We start from the raw sequence: 20,799 nt of genomic DNA on the forward strand, positions 1-20,799 counted from the left end.
GTACTCCTATTTGTTACACGTCAAAATATAATGTCAAATAGTGGAAATAAAAATGAAAACCTATGGTTATCACCTATTCTAGTAGATCACCTGTGCCATTTACACCAAGTCAGCATCCACCATCATACACAATCTTCCATTCTTTTTCTATGGATCACTTTGGAGGAGAGGGATAAAACCTGGTCAATTGTGCCAAATTTCGTAACCATTGTCCATGGACCGAGATTGAAGGAAAGAGTGTCCAGTTTTCACCATATAATACTATCATCAACTCTTAAATTCTTGATCTAGTCATGGTAGAATTCTAACATTAATTGGTCAATTTGGATGAAAAATAAGTAAAAGCAACAACAAAAAGACACAAACAATGAGCAGCGAAAGGAGGAGCACATAAGATATTGGGGAACAATTCTCCTTGCCCCCTGCCAAAAATAGAGTTACTTACCCATTTTGGCTCACATAACTATCTGGCTCTCACCAGCCAACTTTATTATGTAAGTCCATTACCCATTTTGTGCAAAAAAAAAAAAAAATGAGTTACAAAAAGTATATTCTATATCATGAAAACATCTAAAAGGGTGTGGATAAAGTTCAACAATTAGATGATCAGCAAGTTTTTAGATACAAACTTTTGAGAATCTTCCAGACACTCAAGAAGCCGAAGCTGAAGCCTCAACAGGGGTGTCAGGTTTCCCACCCCATTCTGTCCATGAGCCATCATAAACAGCAACATCGTTCTTCCCAAGTCGATGCAAACCCTGAAAGGAAAGCGTCGTGGTTATTACCATATTCTCCATGCCCAAGTAGCAGTGCACGAGTCACAGATTCTTTTTAAATTCCTTGCTACATGTAATATCTGTTTCTCATAGATTAATGAAGCACTCAATTGGTCTATTACTTCTATTAGGTTAAACATAAGCACTCTTTGGAAAAGGCAGCGTCCACAACAATTCTCTAACATCACTATGATATAAGCGTCAAAGGGAAAGGAAAAATTACCAATGCGAGGACACAAGCAGTTACGCCAGTACCACAAGATGTCACAATGGGTTGATCCAATGAGATGCCTATCAAAATGAGAAACAAAAAAACAATTAAAAAAAAACCTGATAAGTTTACATGATCCTAGATTCCTAGGTAAGGCTGCATGTATAGATTGGCATTCCACATTTGTATCTGGAACCTAAGATCTCAACATTTAAAAAGGCACAAGTCCATAATATCAATTCTGGGGAATTTGACACTTAGAAACCCTATAGTTGGGTATGTTAGCCTGGCAAGTAACAAGTCACTTACAGAACTCAGTTTTGAGGTCGACTGAACAGTAAATCTTTTTCAAATGAATCATACATAGGCCCTATACTTTTGGGCTGAAGTGAACTGAAGTAAACTTGGAGGATAGTAGCTAAACTGAACTGAACTCATCTGAGCTGAAACTATACCCAAAAGAATAGCGCCATAGTCAAGACCATTTATTAACCCTTAACAGAACTGTGAACATACAAAAGAGGGAAGCACCACACCCATCATCCACACATGACAAAAGAATTGAAGTGATGGGTTCCAGCGAATTTCTTATTGAATATTCCTTGTGATTTTCACAAAACAATATTATACCCATTGAATATAACTATCCATAACCCAAGCAAACTGTAAATTCCAACTACACATGCATTATGATTTAAGATCAAAACCATGAATTTATATAAATGTATGGATTCCTAATCATGATAAGAGAAGGGGCAAGAAAGAAGTGAAAAAAGAACGAACACTAGAGCAAGAACGGGGCTCAAATTTCAAAGAAAAAGGAACCCAATAGGTCAAGAACAAAAATTGCAATAACAAAGATATGCAGGACAGCAAATTGGATACTACAGATCAAGGTGATCATATTATCAATTACTGAAAAACAAAAGCAAAATACAGAATCACCTATTAAGCTGCCTGCAACACCAATCAGTATCTCAATCTCTCATTATGGAAACCGGAAGATCCATCTCATTCCACAAAATTGCAAGCTCAAAGATCATGCAATTGAAAAGGTGTTTTCAACGGGAAGGCCCCAACAATTTAAGGCCATATTCACATTTTCACTTTTGACGTTTCACCTTATTTCTTGGATGCTATAGAGAAGACTACCAAAATCATATAGTCAATCCTATATTAATAATAACGCCTCCTTTAGCTGAGTCTACTAACAGAAAGGTAATTCCAAGGAAAGGAGCCACAAGAATTTTTTTTATCATTTATAAGTTTGTTTCCACTCCAGAGAACCAAGGTGGCAACCATAATATAAGCCTTGAATTAAGAGATGGTTCTCTACACAGAATTAGGAGCAAACTAAGTTAATGTTGTTCAATACTATTTCCAACCTATACCAGAAGCTGTTTCTTATTCAAGTAACCTTAAACTGCAGCACCAAGGACAGAGCTATGTTGGGGCCCGGCGTCCAAGGGGAACAAGGCTCTGTAATTAATTTCGTAAAATTTATTTGTACCACCTAATATCCCAACTCATCTAAGAATACAATATATGCCCACTTATTAGAAAAAATGATACAAAAGTTATGAAGGCAACCAAGCCTCTACATTGACCTTAGCTCCAATAAAGAGGAAGGAATCACGGACATTTTTTATTATTTTTTTCTATTCACCAATTAGGTACTTCCATATCCATAAAATTGATTACATTTCAGATGATTTTTACTAAAGAGTAATGCTAAAAATTGTTGAAAGAACTTGGGAACATTAGAAACATAGAATGCTATGTTTGATCTCCACTTTTCGACCATTTTTTATATAATGAAAAAAAAGGATTTTATAAAACCTATTTTTTTGATCCCCTTTAAGGCGAAGTTATGGTTTTGTCAGAGTCTATCACCCATAAGTCTAAACCCTGAACATGAAGTTCTCCCATAAGCAAAATTTGTTGGTCAAGCCTTGAGAAAATGCATAAGATAAGAGAACTATCACAAGTTCACCACCCAGCATGTATGATGTATAGTATCCATCACCACAGGATTTACAATTACATCAAACATGTCCGATGGAAATTAACCTACAAGCACAGCACAACTATCATATGAATTTTCTTTTGCACTTATCCCAAAGTTTGATGGTCATAAATCTTTTCTATATAATTATTCCTCTAACCTTCTATTTTTATATAGCACTCCGAGAACACCATGACATCCATTGTATTGAGAACAAACTTCGCATCACCTACCCCCAACCCCTCCTGTTCTTCTGATAGACATACAACACTCTTGCATATGTCCATAACAAATTTTTCGGGTAAGAGATAATTTTCAGTCATCTAGGGAATTTAACTAATAGAGATTAGCTACTCCAATGAACATTGGAGTTTACATTACTCTAAGACCAAATGGTTAGTTCCTAAGTACTTAATGAGCATTTGCAAAATACTCCCTCCGTCCTAGAATAGTCTGAACACTTTACTTTTATGTTTGTTCTTAATTAGTATAAACACTTTCATTTTTGACATGGTTCCACTATTACTATATTATTTCTTTTACACTCTTTTGGCGCACACTCTATGCCTTTATCAATAGAAAGTCACCCAATTTTCTCCCTCCTCCAATAAAAAGTTTCCTACTAACTTCTATCACATCTACTTTTATAATAAAATAACATTTGATAACCACACTATAATTTATAATCTTAAACTACATGTTCCAACAAGTGTTCAGAATTTTTTGGGATGGAGGGAGTATACTTTAAAGCAATAATTAGGTGCCTTTAAACTTTAGTAACATCAAACGAAGCTTATGTGACGAGTTTCACAAAAATACAAAGAGAAAAGGAAAATAACAACCTTCCTGCTCAAATTTTTCCTTCAGCTCGTCTCCTGATAACAGGGTTCCTGATGAAGCCAACACCTGTAAAAGATCAAGAAAAGGCTCAAGTCTGCTTTGAAGTATAAAGACAGTCCTAACAGACCTAAAGGTCTTGTTAGCCAAATGAACAATCCTCTTTATTTAACTGTAGCCATGGTATATGCAACCAAGAGTTCCATATTTGCAAGTTTATACCAGAGATATTGTACCTTGGGGAATGGAACACACTTGCTTCCTGGCACATGACCACTCCTTATCCCCTTTCGTGGTTCAGGTGCAGTTCCATCAAACCTGCAGTGGCAACAAAACGGCTGTCAACCCTATACGTACAGCGATGAATATCTTGTTCGAACCAAGGACAATGTTCACCACCATAAACAGATATCTTGATCAAATTAAGGACAATGTTCACCACCATAAAATGGAGGCTTAAACTAAAGAATGAACTTTGAAGTTGAAATTTTTCACTAACTGTACTAATAGCCAGAACAGCAGTGAATATACAGGTCTAGCCATTCCCTCCGTTTTCCTAAGTTCTACACAAATTCTAGTCTGTGAACTTACATTGAAGAGCGCACATGCTTTCTGGACATGACTGTCACTCACTCACTCACAGTCACACTCACACTCTCACTCACACTCACACTCTCTCTCTCTCTCTCTCTCTCTCTCTCTCACTCTCATTGGGAAAAGAGTGCTGGTTACAATGTGGCTTGGGCAGAGGATGCAAAAAGGAAAAGAGATTGAACCCATCGGGATCTTGGCCATCAAATAAGGGCATGTCCAATTTTCTATATCTCCAATTTCCCCCAAAAATTTCTTTGCCACCCTGAGCTTCCGCCGCCGTAAAACCCTCCTGGCCCCGGACCTGAACCATCCCCCCTCTTGGATCACCCGTAAAATCATCGCCTCTTCCACGCCCGTCGGTGTAGATGAAGCCTTCATCTCCCCTTTGTTCTCCTTGGCCTTCATTCATAAATCCCCCATTAACGGACCCCTCTCCCTGCAATTCTCTCTCCTCAACTTGCTAGCCCTGATTTGGCGGTAAGTTTTTGAAATAGTTGAGTGAGGTTCGGAACCTCTATCTGAAACTCGTTCTGATCTGAGTGAAGTTTCTCTATCATCCCTTCCTGGGTCTCACGCGACCGTTTGATTCGAGACTTGAGCCTCTGGGTGGTTTGGTCCATGCTTGCTGCGATCTGATTAGTGATCGTTGCTTGCATTTCCATGGCTGCCTTCCCTACCGCAGATATCATTTCCTCTGCCATGGATGTTTTTAGTGCAGCGCCTTCCTCTTCGAGTTTATCCAAGCACTGGAACGAATCACTTTCAAGATGCCTTGGTGGTGAAATGGTAGACACGCGAGACTCAAAATCTCGTGCTAAACAGCGTGGAGGTTCGAGGCTTGCTAGACAGTGGTGTTGGGTGCCATAGATCTTCTGCTCTGATACCAATTTGTAATGAATTGGACAACCAGAGAGCTCACACACACACACACACACACACACACACACAACAATGGTGAAATAGAAGCTTAGATTAATATTGATCAACTGGAAATAAGGAAACAAGATAGTTCAAGGCTTTCGAGAGGCCAAGTTTTCTCCCAAAGGTAAATAGACTAAGATACTTTTCTGGATGCCTATTACATTTCTCTACTTCATTATTTATAGCTAAAATATACACTCCTAATTGTCCTTGATCACGTGATATGTGACACCTCATACCCCCTGGCAATATATTCTATAACTGTTATTCTTTGTTTATGATCTGACACTCAAGGTGATTTCATTCCTTTCCCTTGTGCTCGTAGTGCCACGTCTAGCATAAGTCAGCCAAATTGGAGGCCTAGGATGATTTGTTGCACAAACCGACAGCATTGGGAAAAGAGTGGTGGTTATGATGTGGCTTGGGCAGAGGATGCAAAAAGGAAGAGAGAATTTCGTGAAGGTGATTAGTGGTTTAATGTTTATAGCGCTTTCTCTGTTTTCTTTTAGTTGCACAAGTTTCCACTTTGGGGGGTTTTCTTTTAGTTGCACCATTTCTATCTTTGGCAAAGTTTTTGAAGCCATTTTACCTTTTTACCCTCATTTCACCTACACTTCAACCCAATCAATTGCCAAATAGGTGGGTAAATGGGTCTAATCTTCTTCTCTCTCCTCTTTTCTTAAAATTTGTAGCCTAAACCAAATGGTGCGAACTAAAAGCAATGGAAGTATAAAATAGATGAATTGTGATTTTATGCAAGTGTACGTCATTATTGTTACGAAATATACTTTCATATACCAAACTAAGGGAAGGCCAAATGTTCTCCTCGATCCTCATGCAAATTCTTCAATAATACTTGCCTTTTATTATGCTCCCTCCAATTTCTTAAGTTCTAATCACGTTTTCTTTACATCTCCATCTTTTTAAGTTCTACTCACTTTCCTCTTTTATCCTCCCATACCCACTTGAATTTTCTATGTAAAAGTAACTAGAAGACCAAGCGTTAGTCCCTTTTTCCTACTTTCCTTGGTTTTTGGAGCTATAGTAAGTGTGTAGGACTTAGGAAAAGAGAGGGAGTATCTCCTCAAGTTGAACCCTTAATTAACACATACCCTTATAAGTTTTAACGTAAAGATTCTAACCATTTCTAAAACTTCATTTATTATGGTATCTTTATCATGCACATTAGGATAATAGTAAATTTATTAGTCATGAAGAAAGTTATTCTTCCTTTAGAGAACAAAGGGGTTGTGGTAGTGCCATGGTGGTGGTGGTTATTGCCATCATCTTGGCAACTTTTTACAGTTTAATACAAACTTTTGTTACTCAATGACCAATTAATCATCAATTGAACTATACACTCTTGAAATAAATGTTTCAAGTTGACAAAAAAATTCAAGGTGCACATGAAAGCCAAAACTGCACAAAATGATGGGTGATTATGATCATACTTCCTAATATTAAGCCACTAGTGAAAACAAAGACAACAATAGAACAGTATAGGATACCTCGCCTTTGATCGTGCATCGACAAGCTGATGTGTCTTCTGCTCAATATTATTCCTCACCTGAGAACCAGTCAACATTTTAGCAATTAAATAAAAGAAAATAAAAACAAACAAGAAAAAACTTCGTATAACTTCGTATTTCAATAACTCAAGGTCAAGGTACATTCAACAGCATAATCAGCATACTAAACAAGGAAAATGAGATGTCTGTTCTCCCCCAGCTGACTTCAGATAGATCAGATTAGAATTTCCATAGTTGAATAGTCTGTCAAAAATGATGTAGTCATTTTCTTTTCAGGGGCATGTTTTTTTTAAATGCTTAACTCAGTAAGACATGGTTTATGGAAACTACATAGGCTGCATTACAATTTCCTCTTTCCTTACATATAAGGATTAGATGAACTGCCTTCTTCAAGAAACTAACCAACTCCATCTCCATGAATATTTCTCAAGCGAGAAATCAAGTATAGTTATTTCGGAAATCTGACAAACATTATCCTTGAGATAACAGTCACCTTCAAAGAATTCGAGCAACACAATTATTGGTACTGTCATCTAGAGCAACATACATGCAACTTATCTAAACAACAATAACACCTGTACGTATGCAGCATCACCTGATCAAGCGTCCACACAAGATGAGGCTGGAATGCCGTCTGAAATGTGATTGGCCCAGCCTGGGGAAACACATGAAATGAGATGAAAGGTTCACTGAAGTTCTTAAAAGAAAAGCATTTCTTTGTGAAAGTTGAAATTCGAGACAGAAATTTGTTACCAAAAAAAAAGGAACTAGCAATACAACATGTGGTGACTACTCCACCATCTTTTGAAAATAGAATACATTTGGAAACAAAACAGAAGCAAGTACCTGTTGTCCTTGATAAACTTTTTCAATGGCCTCACTGGCAGCACTGGCTTTTAGAATAGCATCACTAGAAGCACTTGATTCAACATCATATCCTGATGCACGCCACCTAGGCAGACCTCCATCCAACACCCAAATTCTGTCATGCCCAAATACTCGAAACATCCTTCGAATTTCAATAAGCATAGATCAATACTTGCCATACAGCATTTAGCAATAAATAAATAAATAAACTTCCCGCATACAAAATCCATCGCTCACCACCAAACACGAGCTGCACTAAATATACCCTTTCCATCATAGACAATAACTCCATCTTTATTTTCTATGCCAAGTGCTGAAACAGCAGCAGAAAAAGCTTCTTCAGAAGGCAACATGTGTGGCAGCTGAGGCAATTAAAAATTTTATCAATACTCAAAAGGGTATCCAATCATATACAACAACAATGACAAAGCTTCAAAAGCAACTTTAATGGTTAAGTTCACCCACAGACAAGTAAACGCACAAGAAAAGCAGTTTCAGGTCAGCAATAAGATAAGATAATTTCAGCTACCGTTATGTTCCAGGCTCTTACAAGGCAAAGCTTTATGAAAGAAGGTGCAGCATATTTTAAGGCACCAATTCAATAGCAGCATTTCTCATTCCTCGTATTATTAGGTAAATCAACAAAATTGGTATAAAGCTTAACACCTCTTTGCCACATTGGTACAGAAGTTGTCAAACGTGACAAATGAGTAAAAAACATAACTTCATGTGACATAACATGCGATATTTGACCCTATTTCATGTTGCAATAGTTGAGTGTTGCACACATGTATTTATCTATTTTTGTCCATTAATTATGATTAAGATCCCGTACCTCTCCATATGTCTAGGTAGTTAAGTTTGTAAATTTAAAATTATTTATCCTTTAATTAATTGGGGGTTTCTTACTCTGTCGTTCTATTTGCCTTCTATCTCTCTTGTCAACCATGATTCCTCTTCTTTTTGCTTCTCTAATCTTAATATTGATGTGCTATGAAGATCTTGCCACAGTTTCTGACACAAATCGTATTTTTGCTTCTTTTGGGTCTCTCCCCATTTGAAACGCTAGCCCAATTCCCTCGATGGCCGCAAATACAAATTTGTAATTTTGCTTCTCTCGGGTCTCTCTGTTATAAAAAACTCTAGCCCATTTCCCTCGTTCGCCTCATATACAAATTACAGAATTTGACTAATCCTTGATGTAATTGTTAATCTTCTCATGAACTAATCCTTGACGATAGTTCACTTCATATAATCATTCTTCAAGTGTGATAACGAGCCTAGTAAGGTACCAGTTTCGACCATCTACCAACCAAGTGGACCAGAAGGAAGCAAGAGAAATTAATGTACTCTTGGAGGCAAAATTAATATTCTAGGACTGTACATAAAGGAACTTTTCCAATGGCGGGTCTGGTTGATAGAAAACTCATATATGAACAAGAGATGATAATAATAAGAAGAAGAAAAATGTAATTTAGCATGATTTTGTCACCATTTAGCTCACATCAGCACTGCAATACCGGTCTCTTGACAAAGATGAATCATATTGGTGCCCTCTATGCTTTGAATTAAGAGCTGATACACAACATACCAATCTTTATGTACATGTTTTTTAGCTAAAAAATATATGTCCCCCAAGCCACACAAGAAAGCTAGGAACAGTATCCAATATAAAGCTGATAAAGGGTCAAATGGACCGTTAAATTACCTGTGCATTCAATACAACTGACACAATATTCAAATCAGCTCAACCACAAACTTTTACCCAGCGCCATGGAAAAGTATCTTTAAGCCATGCATAACAAGATACGTACTTTAATTCAAAACCTTGGCATATCCGAATATTTAACGCAATTTCTCCTACTTAAATGATTGTAGAGTACCACTTGAAGTCGTTTTAAGTATCTAGTTCTGTGATCACACCCCCTTAATTCATCTATATAATACCCCTCATGATTGCTTTAAAGGGAGTTAACATACTACTCGTTCTAACAAGATGAGAGCTCATTTCCTTGGTTACTCCACGTTAAGCGTGCTTGGCTGGAAATCAAGGTGCACATGAGTGAGGACAAAATACGCCCGAAGAACTTGTGTTGGTAATTGAGGATAATTGTTGTCTCTGGATGCGCATTGGTAATTGAGTCAGGGTGTTACAATCTATACTTCTTAGAACATGTCTAAACTTAAAAAAAAAAAAAAAAAAAAATTACTGAGACTGAGAAGAGATCTTAGGTAGCCCTTACTAAAACTATTTGGAATTAAATTTTCTAAAAATTACTCTTCGTCCAAAAATACTTAACATAATGTGACTTGTTCATCAAATTTCAATAGCTTTAACAATATATATCTATTAATCTAGCAAAAAATTCTTCTTTTGAAACCCTAAATAAGATTTAATCTATAAACTTAATCGAACAACAGTAAAATGTTAATTACTACATAATTGAATTTATTAATGCTCAATGTGTGTCTTGAAGACCGTATAAGTAACTTGTGTAATTCATTTTGAGTCAGAGGGAGTGTATTTGACATAGCCTTCATCTCCTTCCAAATCTACTCTATGAATGGAAAAGTTAGACAGCCCTCGAGTGCCAAAGCTAAAAAAAAAAAAACATTGTTTTCATCGAAGCTTGGTGGTCTTTATGACACGTGTACCTCGCACAAATTAATCTTCCACGTTTGTAAACCTCAGACATATTTGTAATCCAACTAGATTTAAAAAATTCAAAAACTTGACATAAAAGAAAACTCTCTTCAATCAAATACATACTTTCATGATGCCACACAACTTTTATATACACTAAATATAATACTATGGTATATATATTCCTAACAAATCTTCCTATCGGCATAAAAAATTTCACGCCAATCAATATGCTCAAAATTATCTTCAAATCTCATATCCTCGATCCAAATCAGTCGCATTTCTAAGTCTTGACTCTTGATCATCCACTTCTACCGTCTACTACAATCTTCAAATTTTCATTCCCACAAAAAACCTCACAATCCATCACCTTCAAAATTTTCCTACTAAGTACTACCTCCGTTTCCTAAAGATCTTCCTTGTTACTGTTACTACAGATACCAATGAGAACCAAGTTGTGTGGGGTGTGGGGTGGGTAAAGTAGGAGAGAGAAAGGGGTTAAGATAAATAAACAAATAAAAAGGGGTTAAAGTAGCAGAGAGAAAGGGAGTAAAATTGAATTGATAATGTAATGGTGGACCATATGATATGGACATGAGGGTAAAAAGGGGGAGAAATTTTCCAAATAAGGAATAAAGTAAAAGAAAGAAGATCTTTTGGAAACGCACTTGAACGGAAAGAGGGAAGATCTTTAGGAAACGGAGGGAGTACTTCTTTAATTTATCATAGAAAGCAAAAATATCCCATGAATTCTCAATGCACATGAATTAAATTCCTTCATTAAATTCATAGAAATTGGAAAGTGTAGTTTGGTTGTCTATAAGCAAAGTATAATTTCCCATGAATGTCTACTTACCTAGGGGGAGTAGGTAAGCTACTTCGCTGTTTTGTAGACATTAGAAATTCATGGAACTGCTACTTCCCCCATCTTGCAAATTTTTGTCAACCAAGCAACAAGCCCATTTACACTTCCTAGGAAATGGATATTCCCAAGATTTTTCCTTTGCCAAAAAAGTCAACCCACAACAAAATACTACCCTAAATTCCCAAAACTTTTATCAGTAATAGTTATATTATATAATAGATACTAATAAATTTCTTCACATATCTGATCATGTCATTACTAGCTTAAAAGTGTATATGTCCTCTGTTCCAAAACTTTTGCACCACAAAATAGTTGCTACATTACTCTTCCTGGTGCAGAGCTTCTCTTTATCTCTCCAGTGGCTTTTTCCGACATTTCAAAGGATAATGCACATTAAATTGTATCTTGGGAACATTGCATGAATTCTCCATTATAGCAATGAACAGGCCACAATCCTAGACTACAAAGAGAAATTTGTTCATCGAATTTTAGATAATTAGTATTCCTTCCTTCCTCTCCTTCTGGTTGAGCCAACAAAAAGCCTTCTCTAACTAGAAAATTAAATTGCTAATTTAACGGGGATGAGCACATTTGCAGAATAAACAAGGATTAACAATGTACAAAAAATTCTCAGCAACAAATTGACATGGTAAGAGATTCAGCCAGCTAATGGATACGGAGCAACTTTTAACCTATACACGAAATCTTACATTCGTAGTCCGATCTGCAATGCCATCGACATCAAAGAAAAGAGCACCAGGAATATGTGCGACCTGTATAGTTGAGAAATTCATCCCCATGAGAGAAAAACAATACTGTATGTCATAAAGAGTGTTAAGGTACTAACTAAAAAGTTTCAATTCTCAAATGTATCAACCAATCTTCATGTTACTATTGCCAAAACACCAGCTCACATTGATCTATTCGACTAGGAAATTTCTCAAGTGATACAAAGAAGTTGAATCAATAGGAGGCAAAATACTAAGGAGACATCAAAAAAATTGCCAATGATTTTACGACAAATAGATGATCAACCTGATACTCCTGGATTGGATTCCTTTGCTCATCAGGCATGTACCAAGATGCATCCACCACCTGAAAATGAAATCATGATAACATTATATTTTAGAGGTTGCAGGTTTAAGCAAGTGATTTTAACAACTTTATGTCTTCATGAAGCCGTAATGAAGATGCATATAGCAGCAGGACCATCTATTAACAGAAATTTAGCAGACAATACTTATTTTTTTTCCAAAGGATAAAAGGGGTTTGAATTTACAAGAGTTGAATAAGTCCCCGTTTGAGATGGGAAGAAAATACCTAAATCACCCTGATAAAAAATCCAACCTTCCCCTGCAGCAATTGATTCTAATTCCATGTTCTGAGTACAGCATATGGAGCAATATATTATTTAAGATGATGCGATCCAAGATTCAGTGATCAGCCATAGGCTATAGCCCATATTGGGGTAGCTAGAGCCTAGAGGAAGGGTGCACAACTATTGAACTCCTTCAACTTATTTACCGGGAGACCTAGAAGGGTGTTGCCTTTTGTTTTCTATAGAAGTGCTAGCTACAACGACATAGCAGTACAGAATCGTAATATTATGTGAATTGTTTATAGTTCCAACCAAAGTCAACAAACTGTTTCTTGGACTACTAAGATACAAATGGCCAACAATACATACAGCACCCTAAAGCTTAATTTCTAGCATAAACGATCAGTTTTAGCAGTAAGGCACGACAGTAATACTGCCCAAATATAGAGATGATCAACTCCGGCATGGCCTATTCAAGCCAATTCAGATCAATTTTTGGGCCTATTAAACTTATTGAAAGTAATTTGACTTTATTATAGTTATAAATTGAACTTGAGTTTCCCATATTTTGAGATTGACACTTTGTTTGGACGCCAATATAGGAGGGAAAAGAAGGGGAGGGATAGAGGAGGAAAGGAGGGGAAAGATGGAGCTCCATTTTCCCTCCAAATCTCTCCAATTTGGGAGGGATGATGTTTATTTAAGAGGGAAGGAAAATGAATCCTTCCTTCTCCCTCCTCCAATCCCTTTTTGAAACAAGGGAACTTGTTCCCCTTCCTTTCCCTTCCTTTCCCTTCCTTCCCTTTCTTCCCCAATTCCTCCGACCCAAACAAAGTGGAGCTTATCTCCTGAACTTATTTGTTCTAAAACTAATTCTTTAAAGGCTAAAAGAACAAAGCTTACTAGGGCTAAAGATCACAACTACAAACGGAAGATACCACTATGCAGAAAGGAGGAAAGAAACTATCTTGTTGTGTTAATTAAAATGTTATCAGTTACCACTATGCATAAAGGAGGAAAGAAATTATCTTGTTATGTTGATTAAAATGTTAGGTGACCTTTCTCTCCCCCTTTTATGAAACAAGCCAACACATGTAAGGTACTAATTCATGTCAACCATCTAGCAAATCAATACCAAATCACAATTGCACTTTGAATGACAATCAAAAATAAGTCCAAAAACAAATGATAAATGCTTCCAAGTCCTTGCAAATCCTGACTTAGAAGAAGCTTTCACAGTGCAAAATGTCCCTATATTAGTGCATATTGGAGAGATTAAATGCTAAAAAGGCTATACAAAGCTCATATGTCTATAAATGTTCACAATTGGTGAACATGTAATATAGATTAAAAACTTACATACACTATGAAAATATCATCTCCCTAGTCCATACCACAATTGGAGAAGATATAGTAATATCTAATATGTAAATATTCAGACAAGGAGAAGCAGGTACCTTTATTCCTGGTTGCCTGAGATTAGCATGAAGCCACTCAATAGAAACCACGGGTTCACTGGTAGACATGGCCTGTGTACAATAAGATTTCGCGGAAGAGTTTGTCCACGGTCCTACGCAACGAACCCAACAAGTTCTCTGAACCAAATTGCAGCAATCTAACTCCTTAGACCTCAAACCAAAAGCCCTTGACTGCAAGAATAACAGCAACTATGTTCAAGCTACTCAAAGAACAGAATCCCAGAAATTGAATTGAAAATTATCCAGCATAACTCACCAAATTTCACATGATTGCACTACCCAAAAATACTGATCCTTAATTTCGAAAAGAAAAAATACTAAAAAAAGAGGACACCACATGTTTTTATGAGATTAGAATTGGTACTTTAACTGACAAAAAAAAACAGAATTGAAAGTGACAAATCAACAATTTACAGAAAAAATGAAATAACCAAAGCAATCAATTAATTACACTAAAGATAAAAGAAAAATAAAAAAAGGGTACATTAGATTTTAAAAGAAAAGAAGAAAGCTTACATGGAAGAATTGAGGATTAAGGAAAAGAGAGCGGGAAGAAGAATGGAGGAAGCGATTACTGAAGAAGGTTCTGGAGAAAAGGGCAGAAGCCATTTATTTGATGAAATTGTAAACCAAGCATATGCGCGAAACTGAAGATTGTTAAGGGTGGAGAATCACACTTTTTGCAAGAGCAGTGGTAGTAGGCTAGTAGCAAACTAGCAATGAGGCCCGACTCAGGCGACTGGATGTAGGTCCAGATTGCAGTTACCGCTTCAGTTGACACTTTTTTTTTTCTTTGAGACGTGACATAAGCGTACTAAAGGAGAGAAGGTCAAATTAGTTTCAAGATTGGATAAGTTTAAGGAAAAATCTATCACAAATCAGTCCAATTTGAAATAATGAATCCAGCGTTGAAACATGATTTATATATGTGGCCCACACGAAAGTGGATTGAATTTCGCTTGTATGATCGCGCTTCTCATCAGCCCCTCCTTTCTCTAATCATCTTTTACATGGTACTATACCCACCAAACCTTCAATATTCACAAGATACATTTTCTCTTTCCTCCTTCCATCACTTCCTTCAATATTCTCAATTAACCCTGAGTTCAACCGGGTGCGAGTGGCATGCAAGCTGCATATATCCAACTCGGCGCATAAACTCACCATTTTTTTTTTTTGACAGGAAAAGCACATGTTATATTACTCATTAAATTTATCAGCAATTACAAGACTTGCAAGTTCAGAGGGACAATCCTCCAGCCACACAAGCAGACCCTCTGAAAGCTTACTGAGTTTTGTTAAACAATGTGCTACTTGATTACCTAGTCTCTTGACATGAGAAAAAGAGATATGAGAGCATTTGTTTGCATACTGCCTTATATCACTAACAATTCTACCGAACTGAGATGGCTCAGCCTTGCCATCTTTGAGACATTTGAAGAGGCGCCAATTATCCACTTCCATTATCAGATTCAAAAACCCAGCCTCCAAAGCAACTTTAATACCATGTCGAGCACTTAACGCTTCAGCTATCGCTACATCATCCATTCCATCCATCTTGTAACACATAGCCACCACCACATCTCCTTCAAAGTCGCGAACCACACTTCCCAGCCCAATCTAACCTCCATCAAACATTGCAGCATCTGAGTTGATCTTATACACGCCTTCCGACGGAGCGATCCATCTCACCATTGTATTATTAATACTCGCCCTCAGCTCTGCTTCATCATTTATTTTCGCAACCTCCACCACTCCTTGCACAGCCTTCTCCACTATCACCCTGGGATCTCGCAACACTCCCTCAAACACCCATGCGTTTCTTCCCACCCATATGTTCCAGCATAACATCCAAAACAATGCCCAGCACTCATCCTCTTTCTTATTACTTTCTAGGAAGGCCACCCAATCACGGACCCTCCCCCCTCTTACCGTCGAGACATCCAGTCTGAGTGGTGATAGATACCACACCCGACGGCTGCCTTCACAAAACATCAGCATATGCTCCAGAGATTCATCGGCCTCCCCACATCGAGGACAAATTTGGTCAAGCTTCATGCCCTTTTTAACAAGATTTAATCGCACTAGGACTCCATTATGAGCAACTTTCCACCCGAACATTTTAACTCTTGGCTGGATTTTTGAGGACCATAATCGCTGCCACACTTGACGGTTCGCACATGATGACAAAGTTGGTTTTTTCTTTCGCTCTTCAATCAACTCCATGTAATACGCACTCTTAACAGTAAAGAGACCAGAGGTTGTATGTTTCCACATCCACGAATCTACCATATCATGCATAGGTAGAGGAATTTTCTTTATAGCTTGAACTTCCCAAGGATTAAAATGGCTTCTTAAAATGTCTTCTTTCCAACTACCTGCTGTAAATAGGTCACTTACAAAATAAGGTTCATGACCAGTCATTACGCCCTCACGATGTGGGATTCTAGAATTTTCTATGCTAGGCACCCAAGGATCTGTCCAGATACATGTATCATTTCCATTGCCTATTACCTTACACACTCCTTTTAATAGAACATCTTTGGCTGAGCATATAGATCTCCACGTAAAACTGGCATTGGAATTGATATTGGCTTCAAGTAAATTTCTCGAGGGGAAATATTTACCTTTTAGAACCCGAGCCATCAGAGACTCCGACATTGATAGGATCCGCCATGCCTGCTTGGCGAGGAGGGCTCGATTAAAAACATCAAAATTCCTAATGCCAAGACCTCCCTCTTTTTTTGGTAAAAACATCTTTTCCCAAGCTACTCAGGCCATCTTCTTCTCTTCACTTTGTTGACCCTAAAAGAAACTTTGACACATTTTCTTAATACCATCAAGGATGCATTTCGGAATACGGAAACATTGCATTGCATATGTTGGGATTGCCTGAGCCACGACTTTTATTAAAATCTCTCTACCAGCTTACGATAAGCATTTACCTTTTCATCCTTTCAACTTCTTCCAGACACGATCCTGAATAGCTTGGCAAACTCTTTTCTTTGAACTTCTTATGAAAGTAGGAAGGCCCAAATACTTTTCATGTCCCTCTACTGCCTTAAAAGCTAACTTCATCTGAAGCGTATTAATCTTTTCCGGCTCTAAATTTCGGCTATAGGACATCTTCGATTTTTCCATATTCAATTTCTGCCCAGACGCAGCTTCATAGATAGAAAGGACACCAAGTACATTGTCCACCTCTTCTTCAGTAGCTCGAATAAATAGTAAGCTATCATCTGCAAAAAATAAATGAGAAATAGGGCTTACTCTTCTTCCAATTTTTACACCATGAATGAGCTTCTTTTTTTTCCGCATCTCTAATTAGGGTAGACAGTCCTTCTGCACACAGGAAAAAAAGAAACAGTGATAACGGATCCCCTTGTCTGAGACCCCTAGAAGGTGTAAAACTACTCGATGGTTGCCCATTAACCAACACAGAAAAGGTAGCAGAAGAAACACACTTCATCACCAGATGGACATAGCCAGTAGGGAATCCTAATTTGATCATCATCTTTTCTAAGAAACTCCATTCGATCCGATCATAGGCTTTGCTCATATCCAATTTCAACCCCAGATAGCCTTTCTTACCAGTCTTTTTCTTCCTCAAAAAATGAAAACACTCATGCGCCACTAAAACGTTGTCTATAATTAGCCTTCCCGGCACAAATCCACTTTGACTCTCATGAATCACACCAGGCAACACATTTTTCATTCTGTTAGCAAGGACTTTCGACACCAACTTATACAACACATTACACAGACTAATCGGACGAAAATCAACGGGAGACTATATGAGTCTGATTTACACCACCAACATCATCAATATTATTCAGAAACAACATAACTTTATCAATCACATCCTCCCCAATAATATTCCAAAAAGACTAATAAAATAAAGCATTCATACCATCCGGCCCGGGGGCCTTGTTTAGGTGCATTTGGGAGCAAAAGTAACTTCCTCTCGCCTAAATGGGGCTGCCAGCATAACAACCATATCTGCGCTCACCATCGGTTCGACCAAATTCACCACCGGATCCATCTCCACACCTAAGTTAGAGCTAAAAAGATTTTCGAAATAAGCAGCAAAACATTCCGAAGTCTCATCCTCATCTTCGAAAATGGTCCGCGCTTCGTTCTTAACACGCTGCACTCTATTCCTTTGTTCTCGTTGGTTTGCCTTCTGATGAAAGAAAGAAAGTATTCTTATCCCCACTTGCTAACCAGTCCTGCCGGCTACGTTGGTGCCAATACACCTCTTCTCTACGCTCTAATTCCTCTATTCGGGCATCAATAGCCCTCATTCTCTCAACCACATCAACAGTAGGCTCATGTTCCATCAACTCCTTCATTTGTTGTTGGCAATTTCGAATCTCTTTCGTTGTGTTTCCAAATGTTTTTCTACTCCACACTGACAATTGATTTGTGGTCCGCGTCAAGTTTTGCTTTGCATCTTCACCCTTATTCCACGCCTTCATCACCACATTCTCACTTTCATCCTCCCTGAGCCACATAGCCTCGAATCTGAATTGTTTCGTCTTTTTTCTTTGTTCAGTTCGGCCTACACAGCCTTTAACGTACAGTATCAGCGGGACATGGTCCGATTTTCTTTTCGGTAAATGAGATACATAAGAGCCCAAAAATTTCTCCTTCCATGCCTCGTTAGCAAAAAAATGATCCAGGCACTCTTGAACATTAGCTTCTTCGCCACGGTTGTTTTTCCAAGTAAATTTGTACCCAACAAATCCCATATCAAAGAAGTGGCAAGCATCAACAGCGCGCCGAAGAATCTCTGCTTCATGAATCTTGAAGTGATCCCCCCCTTTTTTCTCATGAGTCATCAACATGAGGTTGAAATCCCCCCCCCCCCCCCCACAAACCCATGGGACATAATTCCCCCTTGCAAGGGCTTCCATCAATGCACCCGTTTTCACCTTATTCTCCTCTTCCGGGAAACCATATATACCTGTGAAATGCCACTCAGTTCCGTCCGTTTCTATCACTCTAACATCAATATGATTTTGGGAGAAAGTTGTAACACGAATATCTATTTCCTGTTTCCAGCATAAAACAAGACCCCCCCTTCTCTTCCTCCCTTCCCCTTCACAATCAACAATCATTCTGTCAATTTTAAGCTTTTTCCTAACAATCTCCATTTCACATTGTTTCAGTTTTGTTTCCGACAAGAAAATAATATTGGTATTTTCAGAGGAGAGTAATCTCCTCAACGCACTCACCGCAGAGCATCCCTCTGCAGTTCCAGGATAAGATGTACGTCATTGAAAACCGAGAGCCCTATCAGTGGGGCCCGCCACTTGTTCAGCATATAACAATATCCCTCCCTCCAAATTACTCGAAACATCAATACCCACTTTTTAAAAGTACGTATTTCCTCCATTTCCATCTCATCAAGGCCAATTACATTTACTTCTCGAAGGTTTCTTTTGTGCCCTACCTGGTTCAACAACTCTCCTTTCTGCTTACTCACTTTTATCTCCTTTCGTTTCCACGTCTTCCCTTTTTTTTTTTTTATAGATGCCTATATGACCTCACTATTACTCGTGGTCATATCACCTTCATCATCAGCAACCTCCCCTAGCTCGCTTCCCTTTACCCCTTTAGGCTCCACATCAGAACCCCCTGACTTTCGCCTCCCTCCTAAACTATATCATCAGGACGATTCTCTTTTCTTCTTCCTACCGCTTCTTCACGCAAACCCCAATTATACATCCTTTCCACCACCTCATTCACTTTTTCTCTTATCTTACCCTCTTGCTTGTGCTTCGGTTTGGTAATGAATAGGGCCTTGGCATAGGAACTTTCCCCCTCCTTCTCCTTTTGTTTCTCTCTTGTATCCCCGATCTTCTAAGGTGAGGCCTTGAGCCAGCCTCCATACTTAACTTCCTGATCAGAATCATCGTCATCCCCATCACAGTCCTTAGTGCCATGACCAACCTTTCCACAGAAAAAACAGAATAGGGGAAGTCTCTCATATTTCACATCAAAGTCCTCCTCAATACCATTCTTCATCATAACACGAACATGGGGGACTAAAGGTTTCCGCACATCATGTAAGACTCTAATCCGAACTGACTTGTCAATCCCCGTCGCTCCTGTGTGATCCATCGTAACAAAAGTGCCAATTTTATCTCCGATAGCTTTCATATTCATACTATTTAGCCTTCCCTTAAACGGGAGATTATAAACCCTAGCCTAGATTGGGAATTCAAACAAAGGTATATCAGAAGGTTTACACTGTCCTTTAATGTCATTCATAAGGATAACATACCTATCAAAATGCCACGGTTGCCCGTCTAGAACTCGCTGTTTGTCACGCCAATGGTGGAATTGAAAGACATATAAGTTCTTACCCGTACTCCTGATATCAACATCATGTTTAGGTTGCCATATATTTTTCATGGTGGAGATAAAGGTTGTCTGGTTAATATGCCTCTTAGTCCATATGCGACCAACCAAACCTAATTCCACTCTAGCATCCTCCTCATCTGAAGCATCATCAACCCACACAATCGGATCACAGGCTTCAACTTTTTCGCTTTCGACTGTGATAGCCCTATCTCCCTCGTCTCTCTTTTTTGCCTTCGTCACTATTTTATTTGTCTCTTCTGGATAAGAAGATTCGATATCTGTAATGTTTTCCGTAGCCATAATTGAGAGCTAATCCGTCTCGAGCAACCTCGAGAAAACGCCCATCAATGGGAAACCATAGAGAAAAGTCTCTAACACACCCTCC

General features: G+C 38.2%; 3 protein-coding genes across 5 annotated transcripts; all 3 read right to left on the bottom strand.

Moving 5' to 3' along the window:
• Nucleotides 1-368: 368 nt before the first annotated feature.
• On the bottom strand, nt 369-14,864 carry LOC104887101 (thiosulfate/3-mercaptopyruvate sulfurtransferase 1, mitochondrial). 3 transcript variants are annotated; one of them, XM_010671689.4, is made up of 12 exons: nt 14,562-14,863; nt 14,025-14,216; nt 12,285-12,344; nt 11,960-12,022; nt 7,978-8,102; nt 7,720-7,882; nt 7,469-7,528; nt 6,853-6,911; nt 4,066-4,147; nt 3,835-3,898; nt 1,000-1,067; nt 369-758 (listed from the first exon to the last, which is right to left on the bottom strand). In XM_010671689.4, the coding sequence occupies exons 1-12, from the start codon at nt 14,652-14,654 to the stop codon at nt 651-653; spliced, it is 1,137 nt and encodes a 378-aa protein (XP_010669991.2). In that variant the 5' UTR covers nt 14,655-14,863; the 3' UTR covers nt 369-650. The 3 variants fall into 3 exon arrangements, with proteins under 3 accessions (XP_010669991.2, XP_010669992.2, XP_057248534.1); XM_010671690.4 differs by lacking the exon at nt 14,562-14,863 and adding an exon at nt 14,302-14,413; XM_057392551.1 differs by lacking the exon at nt 1,000-1,067 and having other exon boundaries at nt 14,562-14,864.
• An 801-nt stretch (nt 14,865-15,665) lies between these two features.
• LOC125494760 (uncharacterized) lies at nt 15,666-16,706 on the bottom strand. The gene has a single exon (XM_048638551.1). It carries the CDS (start codon nt 16,704-16,706, stop codon nt 15,666-15,668), a length of 1,041 nt encoding a protein of 346 aa, XP_048494508.1.
• Nucleotides 16,707-18,199: 1,493 nt separating this feature from the next.
• LOC125494761 (uncharacterized) lies at nt 18,200-19,201 on the bottom strand. The gene has a single exon (XM_048638552.1). The coding sequence runs from the start codon at nt 19,199-19,201 to the stop codon at nt 18,200-18,202; it is 1,002 nt and encodes a 333-aa protein (XP_048494509.1).
• Nucleotides 19,202-20,799: the final 1,598 nt, after the last annotated feature.

Source organism: Beta vulgaris, chromosome 2, assembly GCF_026745355.1.
Source record: "Beta vulgaris subsp. vulgaris cultivar EL10 chromosome 2, EL10.2, whole genome shotgun sequence".
Taxonomy (NCBI): Eukaryota; Viridiplantae; Streptophyta; class Magnoliopsida; order Caryophyllales; family Amaranthaceae; genus Beta; species Beta vulgaris.

Bases quoted from the DNA above. Each gene is read 5' to 3' on its own strand.
- LOC125494761 (XM_048638552.1), bottom strand. From the start codon at position 19,201: ATGGAGATTGTTAGGAAAAAGCTTAAAATTGACAGAATGATTGTTGAT.
- LOC104887101 (XM_010671689.4), bottom strand. From the start codon at position 14,654: ATGGCTTCTGCCCTTTTCTCCAGAACCTTCTTCAGTAATCGCTTCCTC. The intron at 14,217-14,561 runs GTAAGCTTTCTT...TTATTCTTGCAG, and splicing joins TTAATCCTCAATTCTTCCAT to TCAAGGGCTTTTGGTTTGAG. The intron at 7,529-7,719 runs GTACTTGCTTCT...GTGTTTCCCCAG, and splicing joins AAGTTTATCAAGGACAACAG to GCTGGGCCAATCACATTTCA.
- LOC125494760 (XM_048638551.1), bottom strand. From the start codon at position 16,706: ATGTCGGAGTCTCTGATGGCTCGGGTTCTAAAAGGTAAATATTTCCCC.